This window comes from Tachypleus tridentatus, chromosome 7 (genome assembly GCF_004210375.1).
Source record: "Tachypleus tridentatus isolate NWPU-2018 chromosome 7, ASM421037v1, whole genome shotgun sequence".
NCBI classification, from domain to species: domain Eukaryota; kingdom Metazoa; phylum Arthropoda; class Merostomata; order Xiphosura; family Limulidae; genus Tachypleus; species Tachypleus tridentatus.
Window position 1 is genome coordinate 166,211,234 of NC_134831.1, and position 12,981 is coordinate 166,224,214.

General features: G+C 33.2%; 1 protein-coding gene across 6 annotated transcripts in view; it reads left to right on the forward strand.

Moving 5' to 3' along the window:
- Positions 1-12,981, forward strand: part of LOC143257139 (uncharacterized) — a 67,378-nt gene that overhangs the window by 37,748 nt on the left and 16,649 nt on the right. For 4 of the 6 annotated variants that reach the window (XM_076515430.1, XM_076515429.1, XM_076515431.1 and 1 more), the window contains 5 exons: positions 220-399; positions 2,781-2,840; positions 7,760-7,826; positions 10,204-10,274; positions 12,507-12,717. In XM_076515430.1, coding sequence (XP_076371545.1) covers positions 290-399; positions 2,781-2,840; positions 7,760-7,826; positions 10,204-10,274; positions 12,507-12,717 — 519 coding nt within the window. In that variant the 5' untranslated portion in view covers positions 220-289. Of the gene's footprint in view, positions 1-219; positions 404-2,780; positions 2,841-7,759; positions 7,827-10,203; positions 10,275-12,506; positions 12,718-12,981 lie in introns of those variants that run through there. The other 2 variants (XM_076515433.1, XM_076515434.1) reach the window with 2 other exon arrangements.

Sequence of the window (12,981 nt, forward strand, 5' to 3'; positions counted from 1 at the left end):
CTGTAGTTTACCTTTAAAAATTGTTCTGAAGTTTCAGTGTTAATATATCTTAAATATGGTAAAGTAATAAAAAGTTTTGTTGTTATTGTTTTTCACAGAAGATATATTAACACTGAAACTTCAGAACAATTCAGAACAATTTGTGGTATTCAAGTTTCAGTGTTAATATATCTTAAATATGGTAAAGTAATAAAAAGTTTTGTTGTTATTGTTTTTCAGAGAAGATGGCATTGGTGTGTAATGCTACAAGTATTCATACCATCAATGTTGACTTCATAATCCCTTCACAATGATAGCTGGTCAACAACTTGTTGTGTTTTCATGGGTGATACCAATTTTGCTCTGCTTGGTGATAGTGGTACTTTTGGTGCTCTGTACTTGCTTTGGAAAATCAAAAAAGTAGGTAAACAATATAATAATTAGTAATGTGTAAAAAGAAAAATAGGTAAATAGTAGGGATTAGTATTGTGTGAAAAGAAAAATGGGTAAACAGTAGCAGTTAGTAATGTCTGTGGTATTCAAATTGTTCTTTAACTATATATGCATGAGAAACCCCATGTTGGAGAATTAATGTTCACAATAATTTGAAGTATACATGGTGTATCTTCTCAAAATTTGGTAAGCTTTTATTAGCACACATTATTACAAGTATGTTGTTCACATAAAAATCAGAATTTTTCACTAAGTATTTCTCCTAAAGATTTGTCTCTGAACTTACTTTCATCAGTCCGACTGGTCCAAGTGAAAGGTGATTTTCATGCTAAGAATAAAAATACTTTTTTGATCTAACAGTTTTCAATTTTTTAAATCTCATTTGTTTTAATTCTATCTGGACACTGTCCATTTGGGTTGGCCCATTTGACTGATCTAATAAACATTAAAAAAAACAACTGCATTGTCCTGTTTTTTTTCTTGAAGTGACTACAGATTGTATCAGATAATTAGTTATTTGTCCTAAGTAGCCTTGGGTCTCTGTTTGTTTCATTTAGTTTTGTTTTACCCTTGTGTCTATAAAGTAGATTTGCATAAAAAAATTATAAATTGCCCCATGAGCACACAGCTCAAGTTACAATAAACAAATAATTAAATTTGATGAATGCCTCACCAAGAAATTTCATATTTAATTTTTTACTTTTTTTTCTTACCTAACCTTATAGGTTTTCACTTTTTTACATCTATTTTTTGTAACAATAAAAAGTATACAAAAAAGAAGAAACTTAGTACAAATGTCTTGCTTTTTCTTTTCTCTCATCTCGGTAAAACTTAATCTTACATTATGATAATAATGGTACCAGTACATAATTTAGTTTTTAATTTCAAATATTTCATTTATAATACAAACTATTTACATCCAAAAATTCACTGACTTTAAATTTGCAGAATTTAACTGGATTTCTAACCAAGTTATTAATGTATTAAATACTTTGTTGTTGAGGTGGCATAGCCAACAACAACAACAATGAACTTCTAGACCTAAGATAATTCAAAATATATCTGAGAATCAGCTTATGCAGAAATCATTAAAGTAAGACCTTCTTTCTCTTGGCTATCAGTAATCCCATAGCAAAGGTCACAAATTGATATATTTCGAAAGACAATATGTGATAGGAGGGCATGGCACATGGGTTTAACTTTGTGGTTTATAACTTCAAGATTGAAAACTAAAATTAGATTATGTGTTGACAGTTTGTATACTATAAATATGTAAGTTACATTACACTCAAGATATCATATGGGGTTAGTAAATATATCCAGAAAAAAAAAGTGGGGCAAGTTCAAGCAAACAAGTGATGCAAGACACAGAAAACTTGTTAAAATATCTCCTTTTGAAATTAAAACTTGTATACCTATGCAAGTAGGGTTAATTACCACTAATAACATTAGGAACCACTGCCTTTTTGTTAAGTAACATTATACAGAATTAAGGAAAACAGAAAGTTGTATGTACTTTTGTGTATTGACACTGTGGTTTTGTTCGTATAGCAATGCTTGATAATTTGTTTATAAATGAGTTAGATAAATCAGTGTAGTGTAAAAGTGACTGAAAGTTGAGTGGTAATAATTGTATTTTTGGGTAATACTAATTCTTCTTAGTACATTTACTGTTGTATTTTTATGATAGATTCTTTTGCATTCTTATCTTAGTATATGGATTTAGGACTAACCTAAATCTTTAAACTGGACAAACCTCATTGGAAGTCATTGCAATCAAGGCTAATGAAACGATCTACTGTAATATTTATAACTAAGAATGTAAGAGTAGTGTACTTTAGTAGCTTTGTATCACTTAACCACAACTAACTGGGAATTAATTAATTCCAGTTATTTGTTGTTTTATTTTCATTCTTTAAAACAATGTTATTGTTTTGTTCTTCATTGTCAAAATTGGAAGAAAAACAACAATAGCATGGGATTGTCTGATTTGGGACATGTTATTGTATTTGAACTACTTCATCTCTTCTCATTTGAGGATTTTTTTTTTTTTTTTATAAGAACTAAGAGTTTATTCAGTACATTTATTTTTGATCAAGTCATTAAAACCATAATTTAATATATCATGAAATCAAGGTTGTTTTTTCTGTAAATTATGAATATTAATATGAATATTTCTTCACATGCAATGTAAGTTTGAAGTTGTATTACTGAAACCACTTTTACTGTCTTATTATGAAGTATTTTATTAGTCATATGTGAACAGCATGTACAGAAACAAATTTTTTCAAATGTATTTAAAAAAAAGTATTACAGTTATTACATACTAAATATGATAATCATTTTAGCACAAGAAATCTGGTCTTGGACAGAGATAAGGAAAAGTCAGATACTAACCAACTTCTATTGTAAGCTTTATTTATCTGTAAATGTAGAGATCGGGGAAATTATGTACATTAGAATGCTTTGTTTATAAATGTTTGCAATTCATTTTTAAGAATCACAAAGTTTGTTTTCTTTATGATTTAAGCAAGTGTTTTACATTCTTGGTTTAAAAACTAGTCTGCATAAAATGTGTAGAAATTGATGTTGAGTTCACTATCTTTCTCAGAAGCTTCTAACATTTTAGTGAAGTAAATATGTTTTGCGTAATCTTTTAGTACATTTGAAATAACATACAAGCATATTTGTAAGGCATTGATACATGCACAATAAAAATACAAAACCCTATAATCCAAGCACTTTCAAGAGGTGGGAATGCATGAAATAAATAAAACATGTATTAAATATTCAATTTACATTGGTTGTTTTTACCAAAATTTCTGACTTAAGTTTTTGTGTAGAACAAATAAACCTCTTAAGTGTTATTATTTGAAGGCAAAATTTAATTTTACCAGTTTAGCTATTAGTAAATGCTTGTCTGTATGACTGTTAGGTTCCTAAAGAAAATTGCAAATAGGTTGTGGATAATATTAGTATACATGCAGGGACTTTTGATGACAGTATGTCATGAAATATATATTCTCATATAGTATGTTATCTTCGCTTACATATATAGCTATTCTCATTCAGTGCTGCCCTCTACATGCACAAGAAATTTTTATGCATGCCCCAAGTTTTCATCTCCCCTTTATTAGAATTGATTGATTTCAATGCATCTCTCATGTAAATCATCATACGATGATCCTTAACCAACAAAAGTCCAAAACTTGTTACCCAAGTAAGTCTCTCTTCTGTTCAATCTAACTATTAGTCCTCATTTGGCAGGACTTGTTTTAAGATATTTTTTTGCTTTTCATGTACTTTGCATTCTTAAAATTAATTTGGATTTTAATGTGGAATTTATATTTGATCATTTATGACTAGTTACATTGCTGATGATGCTTTATACTTTAAATTCATTTTGCATTCCGTATTAGCTACTTTTTTTTTGCACATTTACATTTACCTATCAAACAGTTTTGTTTGTTTCATAATTTGAAATGAATTTTGAAGCCAATGTTACCAATTTGGTTATTACACTTTCTAGAAGCACTTTTTTCACAAGCTGTAGGTGGGGTTGACTTGTTGAATTTATCTGTGATTATTTTGTTAATACCTTGATCATTATATGGGTCAATCATCTTTTTCTAAACTGGCCCTACTTTTTCCTGAATAATCTGAACCTGTTCAGGCTAATGAAGATTTTGGTAACCTTTTTCCATTATTGAATCTTGCCGTGTCTTTCTATATCCCACCCAGAGAATCAGCTAGGCATAATTTAGCATTTTTAGACATGATTTTACAGGTGATACTATATCCAATTCCACAATTTCCCATGATAGCTGTCCTTCTTTGTTGCATGATAGTCCTTCCTCTTGTTTAATTTTTTCACCCTCTTTAGATATTAGCATTTTGCTTCACAGTTGATTGAAAGTGCCAGCATACTTTGCCCCTCATGTCATCAAGCTGACTGTTCATTTCCAGACTCTCAGCAGTTGAGGTCTATTTTATCTGTTTATAGGAGGCAGTCCATGATTATTCCTGTGCATTTATCTTATGCCTAGTTTTCACACCTTCATCTTACTCGTACTTCACTTCTGTGGTATTTATCTGCCATCTGTTGCTTTTCCAAGACAATACACTGAGTTTCTGAGGGTTTTTTAAGGGACAGTCTCTCCCTTATTACCTTCATATTGATTCATTTGTCATTTTTGGCTCTTGCTTTACACGTATGGTTTATTTGTTGTTGGGTCTTCTGTGTATCAAGGTTCCTTTGCTGCCCATTCATCTCAGGGATTTAGTGTGATGTTATGTCAATGGCACTATGTTTTTGACCCTGTATCTGTGATTTTGGAATCACAATTGGAATCTTTGTGTGAACACTCTTCCCTTTCATCTTTAGTAGCTTGCTTGTTGTAGTCAAAACCACAACCAGCCTCTATTCCTGTTTCCCATCCCAGTCCTTCTCAGCCCTTACCTGATTTTTCTGTTAGGGATTTCTCATCTCATCATTTTATTTGATGTAGATGAGCTCAATAGCAACAATAACAGTGACTGCTCAGTAGTTGCTTGATTGTGCAATTCTATTTCTCATTGGCATTCTTTCACGACAGTCAAGAAGGTCATTTGGGTTTCATTGTAGAGAATTGTCCTGCAGTTTATTTCCCCACTTCTCTTATCTCAAGTTCCCATTTCCTTCCATTTGCTTCTTGATCCTATTCCTACATGAGAGTCTGTTCCTAGTGGCCATATTTTGGATTTAGATTAGAGTAGAACCAGTCAATGTAAGTCATACTCTCACATGTCATGGATTTCTGTATTCCTTTCTCAATTATACTCCTTCATTGTTGTGAGTCACATTAGAGGAACAGTAGATTGTTGCAGTCCTTTCCCTTCTGCTATACCTTGATATATCTTATTCCAAGGATGTTATTCCTCTGGAGTTGGTTCTGGTCAGTTTTACTTTTGAGGAAGTTGATTTATATTATGTAGACATCTTTTTGATACCAGATGTCAGGTTCTTAGATAAATATATCAATTTATCTTGCTAACATGTGTCCTACTCAGGAGTCAGTGGGTAGGGGTTTCAAGATTAACTCCAGACTTTTGACCTTGAGGTGAAGGTGGAATGATCTTCTTTTCCTCTCCAAGTTTTCAGTTCAGAGTTTGTGCTCAGAGTCTTAGGAACCTGCAACTCTATCATTTTCAATTTTATTTTCAGCTCTTCTCAAGTTTGGAAACTCTGAGTCCTGAAGTCAATTTGTACTTGTTCAGCATGGAAGCTAGATGCTGCAAGTTTTGATGTCTGTAAAAGTTGGAACAAAAGAAGTTAAATGTGTTTTTTTGAAATTATGAACCATATTTTATCTATAGCTTCACTATTGGTCAATGAGTGAAGGTGATATGAAGGTTTGAATCTTTGATACAAATAATTTTTCAGAAAAATTATAATTCTCCAGTGCACAAACCAGTCCTTTTTCAGCAAGCAAATCATGCCCATCTCTTGTGACCTCTTGTTTTGAAGAGAAATGTTTTGTTTTTTTATGAATGATTTTGGAGAATTTTTTTTTCTAAAAATTACTAAACATTCTGACGTTATTCGGGAGGTGAGGGGGCTCAGTGAAGTTCCACTACAAAGGTGCAGTGAAATCCCACTTATCTCACCACCCTCAGTCTGGTACTGTCTTTTTCAAAATATACAATTTTCTATTCAGACCTTTGGCTTTTGTATCCAGCCAGATTTAACTGAGATGTGAGAAATATTGCTAAATCCAGTTATAAACCCAACTCCACTTGTAATCTCTGAGTTACCTGAAGAAGTCAGGTGCTCCTAAGTAAAAGAACTAACTTTTTTGAATGTATATCTTTTGAGTCGTCTTTCCAGTTCTTATAGGTTGCTCAGAATTACATACTATGAACTCTACCATTGCTTGATTCATCCTTGTAGTTGCTTAGAGGATCTTGTCTGCAGATCCTGTGCTGGCTATCAAGACATACAGTGTCACTTTCTTTGGAATGTATGGAAGGAAAACACAACACTAATTGTACCAGCTTAGGGTAACTCTTTGAAAGCTGTGGGCTTGCTTAGCATTAGGTTTCGCCCAACTCTTTTGGATATAGAGAAATGGATGCTACTATCATTTGTTTTTGTCCAGTTTTTATGTATCTCCAGCTATGTTGATATCCAAGTGAATTAGCTGGTGAACACTCTGCTGATGATGCCATATACCTTATATGGATTGTCCTGTCATCTAGACATAGCTTTATGCCAGTTGAAAAATAATTTGGGGTAAACAGTGTATGAATAAGCTATTTTAGATTCAAACATTCTGTAAATTGTTGACCATCTAGTTTACACAGTAATCATTAGGAGGAAGCTGTATTAGCAAGGCTTAACATTAATTTTTGATCCTTTTTTCCCTCTTATAAGGGAATAATCAGCCAGTGTGACCCTCAGATTACAACTTCCAACATTTAATTTCATGATATTATCATATTAAGTCATTGCAACATACTTTAACTTCTGGTTACTTAATGTTATTGGTAAAATGACAGTCTACATTCACCATGTTTTTAGTTTTACATAGACCATTATCCTAGTAAAATTCTGTTTACTTTTTTACCCTTATAGAAGAAAAACAACCTATACAACATTTTTAATTAAATGTAATTTTCTATATATACATAGAAAGAGAGAGAGAGAGAGTGATAAACAAAACTACAGCCTTAGTTATAAAACAGACATCCAAAACATGAGGATAAACCATTAGATGAGTCATAATGTAATATGTTCTAGGGTTTTGAGATATCATTGGAAGCAAGACATAAACCTTGTTAGGGGTGCACACCATCTATCCAGTTTAAACTCAATTTTATTGGTCTCGGATGTTTAAAGAATGAATCTTAAAAAAAGAAACGTGTGTAAGTTACCTTTGATGTTTTACAGAAATGTTTACAGCTTTATTTAATGAAGTTTATTTTATATGCTTTTATTTTCTGTCTATTTGGTTTGTTTTTTAAATAAAATAAATACAAACCTAATGAGCAGTTGTTAGGAACAGACATCCTACATGGCTTTGTGTCAAAAGACCTTGAAACAAAAACAATAACTCCAAACTTGATATGAAGCAAATTGAATCAAACATCTAATATTATAACTTTTAGTTTGAAGCAAAGTATGATTTTATTTGTGTATACTGTGATGAATTAGTTGTTTTTTTTTAATATTGTTGGCCTAGATATTTCAAGAACATGGCAGAATTCATTCTAACAGTATTAAATCTAAGGAGGTGAATTTAGAGAATAAGAAATCTGATGTACTTTTTTTTGTTTTTAACTTGCACAGAAGTGTAACTTATGGTACTACAGGAGGATGGACGTTTCCATCCAATCCTTCCGTCCAGCACACAGAGGTAAGTTGTGCATGTAAAGTACTGTCTAATTCGATACTTCCTTTTCACTTTATACTTGAACTTAAGTGTGTCTTTCTAATATTTGTAAAATAAGTTAATTCACAATTCTTTCTTGTTATTATGTGGAGGTAATTTGATATAGTACCAAAATTACACTCAAATTGCTCAATTTCCTGACAAGTGGCCTGTTACTCCATGCACTGGGGAATCTGGTATTTTTTGCAATTGATTTCCAATTACAAACTAAGGATCTTGTCTTGGTCCTGTGGAAGAACCACAACATGCCTTGGACATACCATGTATGAGTTTGAGGGATAACCAAGGGTATAACGGTACCCAGGGGGCATAGTGCAATAGGCCAAAGATAGGCATAAAAAAGATATCTGGGTTACATAAGGTAATTGTAACAGAACCTGTTATTTAAATATATATGTAAAAATGGCTGGTTGTGCAATAGGCCAAAGATAGGCATAAAAAAGATATCTGGGTTACATAAGGTAATTGTAACAGAACCTGTTATTTAAATATATATGTAAAAATGGCTGGTTTGGGTTGAGAAAATTTTTATGTAGAGGAGCGAACAACATTTCGATCCACTTCGGTTATTTTGTTATGTCAGTGATGCACTCATGCCTATTTTAGCTCAAAGAAGGATGGCATTTTACGTTTTCTTTTTTTGTAGTACTAAAAATTGTGACATTTTATAACATAACTGTACTACACTGCAGACCATTTTGCTGCATTAAACTGGAAAAACAAAAGTTTTTAATGAATAGTAAAATTCCTTTTATGAGATACAACAGACGAAATAAAACAACAGACCAAGAAAATTTTAGTGAAACCAAATGCAGAGATGCCAATCATTATGATTTGAGTGTAATTATTACAATTTTGGTGTATACATTATGACTATATGCTCATACTGACAATTATTACGACTTGTTGCAACTCCCAAGTTATTATATATTATATAGGCCTATACAATAAAGTGATAAATTGTTCCCCCAGGGCTTGAAAGGGGTGAAAAGAAAATTTTTAATGAGATACAAATAAATTTTGATAATAAATAAAAGACATAGTCCAAATGGATACTTGCAATAATGTTTGTGCTTGAAATAATAAAAAAATATTTGTATCTCCGACGTTTACCAATAGTTTGAGTGTGGTGCTTCTCCATACTAGGTACGTAAGGGAATTCATAGTTACATCATCAGTGCTTGTCAGCTAATCAGCACCTGCGTAGATGGGTATTTCTCATTTTCTAAGCAGCATAGAAACACCAATGCGATTGTTCACAAGATGGAAAAAGAGAGGCCTCATTCACCAGATTGTCTTGTTTCTGGCAAATCTAAAAGGACTAAAACTGTGAAAGGGTTCTGTCTACAATCATTATGCTCAGTCATTTGAAATAGTTTTGGCATCTCTGCAAATGGTTAAAAATCTGCTAATTTTGACACAGTCTAGTGTCTTCCCCAAGTTGTGTCACAAAAAAGGTTAATTATTTTATGTAACCTGACTTTTGACTCCTTTATATTGTTAATGAATACTTTTATAACCTTAGTCCTGGTGGTGTCTCATACCTTATATAGATTATCATCATGTCATCTAGACATAGCTTTAGGTCAGTTGGCAGGTGAATTTAGGAAGAGAATGGTATGAACAATTGATTTCACCCAATTTGTTTTGGATTATTTGTTGTTTTGCATTGAGTTTTGTGAGAGCCAGAAAACATAAATTACGTAATGTGATTTGATAAATGGCTTCCACTGATAGGAAATAGAATGTAAACATATCTATAACTCAGTGTTTAGTGTATGGAGTAAATTTGGTGTAAACTGCTTTTGAGAAATAAGTGAAATCCATTGGCTATTAGTGTTTTTTGTTTTTTTTCTAATTATGTTAACATTTTAATTATTTTTCATAGTTGTACAGTGATGATTTTAGGGGAAGTGAATGTTGGTGGCTGCCACTATGAGTAATTGTCTGTCCCCCACCTCCCAGATATTTCCACTAACAATTACAACTTTCTGAATTCCATATATTTCAATACAAAGCAGGCATACAAAACATTATTCAGTTTGTTGTTCATTGTGTTACCTTTGCAGCTAGTTTACTGTGACCCCCCCCTGGATAATTTTGAGTTTATTCTGACAAATAATTCTACTTTAGTTATCATTTTCAGATTAAAAAAAAATCATTTCTCCTTTCTCAGAAACCTAAAGTTACTATCTTTAGAAATGATTAACATGTATTCTGTATCACTGGCCTTCAGTTTTTACCATATTATATTTTTGTCTTCTTTTTGCAATTATCAGGTTTAATATAACACTCATGTTTTTAAAAAAATTGTACTTTTTACTTCTTTTTTTTACTTTAGGGATTGGAAGCAAATGGTCACATGATAATTCCTGCACCTGATGATGCTGTATCGCTGGATCCCAAAGCAAGGTACTCTTTGTAAAGCATTATCCATTATTCAACTGTACTGAATATTTGAGCATGTTTTGATGTATGGAACAGGTAAAATCTACAGTGTTGAAAAAAATATTGGTAGTATACAATAATTGTAATGTGAAGATGGCTAGGAGGATCCTGTACTAAAAAACTGTAATGTATAAGATAACTAGAAGAATCTAGCACCAAATGACTGTAACGTCTAAGATAACTAAAAGAATCCAGCACCAAACAGCTGTAATATCTGAGGTAGCTAGAAGAATCCAGTACCAAACGACTGTGACGTCTAAGATGATTAGAAGAATCAATTACCAAACGACTCTAATGGCTAAGATAAGAAGAATCTAGTACCAAACGACTATAGCGTCTAAGATGATTAGAAGAATCCAGTACCAAACGACTCTAATGGCTAAGATAAGAAGAATCTAGTACCAAACGACTATAGCGTCTAAGATGATTAGAAGAATCCAGTACCAAACGACTATAGCGTCTAAGATGATTAGAAGAATCCAGTACCAAACGACTATAGCGTCTAAGATGATTAGAAGAATCCAGTACCAAACGACTATAGCGTCTAAGATGATTAGAAGAATTCAGTACCAAACGACTATAGCGTCTAAGATGATTAGAAGAATCCAGTACCAAACGACTATAGCGTCTAAGATGATTAGAAGAATTCAGTACAAAACGACTATAGCATCTAAGATGATTAGAAGAATTCAGAACCAAACGACTATAGCGTCTAAGATGATTAGAAGAATCCAGCACCAAACGACTAAAGCGTCTAAGATGATTAGAAGAATCCAGCACCAAACGACTAAAGCGTCTAAGATGATTAGAAGAATCCAGCACCAAACGACTAAAGCGTCTAAGATGATTAGAAGAATCCAGCACCAAACGACTAAAACGTCTAAGATTACTTAGAAGAATCCAGCACCAAACGACTATAGCGTTACCAAACGACTGTGATGGCTAAGATAAGAAGAGTCTAGCACCAAACGACTGTGATGGCTAAGATTACGAAGAAGAATCCAGCACCAAACGACTGTGATGGCTAAGATAAGAAGAGTCTAGCACCAAACGACTGTGATGGCTAAGATAAGAAGAAGAGTCCAGCACCAAACGACTGTGATGGCTGAGATCACTAGAAGAGTCCAGCACCAAACGACTGTGATGGCTGAGATCACTAGAAGAGTCCAGCACCAAACGACTGTGATGGCTGAGGTCACTAGAAGAGTCCAGCGCCAAACGACTGTGATGGCTGAGGTCACTAGGAGAGTCCAGCGCCAAACGACTGTGATGGCTGAGGTCACTAGGAGAGTCCAGCGCTAAACGACTGTGATGGCTGAGGTCACTAGAAGAGTCCAGCCAAGCGACTGTGATGGCTGAGGTCACTAGAAGAGTCCAGCCAAAGCGACTGTGATGGCTGAGGTCACTAGAAGAGTCCAGCCAAAGCGACTGTGATGGCTGAGGTCACTAGAAGAGTCCAGCCAAGCGACTGTGATGGCTGAGGTCACTAGAAGAGTCCAGCGTAAGCGACTGTGATGGCTGAGGTCACTAGAAGAGTCCAGCCAAAGCGACTGTGATGGCTGAGGTCACTAGAAGAGTCCAGCGCCAAACGACTGTGATGGCTGAGGTCACTAGAAGAGTCCAGCGCTAAACGACTGTGATGGCTGAGGTCACTAGGGAGATCCAATGCTAAACTTCAAAGGATGTGCATAAAATAGAAATTACAGTGAATGGTTTTTGCAGGAATGTAAAAAGTTTATGTTCAGTTTTTTTTAAGTCTTGTGACATAGTGCAAAAAGTTCAGTTTATAGATAATAAATGTTTTACTTAAGACTGACATATAAGTTACTCTGTTGTAATCATTGTTAAGCTAGACTTAATTTTAAGTGTGCAGTCAATGAGCTTTGGTTCTTATATATTGTAGCAAGAGAAATGCTAAATAGCAATTATTTTAGTGTTGGAAAATAAAGAATTATTATGATACAAGTTTCATATAAATAAAAGAAACAGATTTTATCTTCCATTTGGTAAAATAGTTCAATATCTACAAAAATGTAAAATTCTACTGATATCACTGTTATGTATAAATTTTAGTCATTGTTATTTTATACATTTTACAGAAGAGAAAATGCTGTTTAACTTACTACACAACATCATCATCATCTAATATTAGGGTTGGTGATTTTTATAGATTTTAAAAATCATGTTGCTTTATAGAGCCAAAGATCGAGCCTTGCCTGACATCCCTCTGCCAGTTACTACCCGCAGCTCAACAAGTGAATCAAACCCTGATTCTCTGGCTGACAATCCTTCTGATTGCTATGCAACTGTTACCAAGGAGATTCTCAATCCAGTTAAACCTAAAAATCATCGACGAAATAAACCCAAAGCTCCAAAACCTCCTGGCATGAATGAATTAACAGTTTCTGTAAGAAAACGTTTATTTTAATCATTAGTAATGTTATCACAATTACTGCATACTTCTTTCAAGTATGTTTAGATACATTTATTTATTTACTACCTGGAGTATCCATCTACTGGATGTAAATTATATAAATTCATTATCAGTGAAAGGTTGTCCTAAGACATGAAAATTTGTTACATATAATGGAAGCATAAAATGTTTGTAAGAACTACAAAACATTAAACTGAAAGTTTGTGTGTATTTACCCATGTACCCAACAAACCTTTA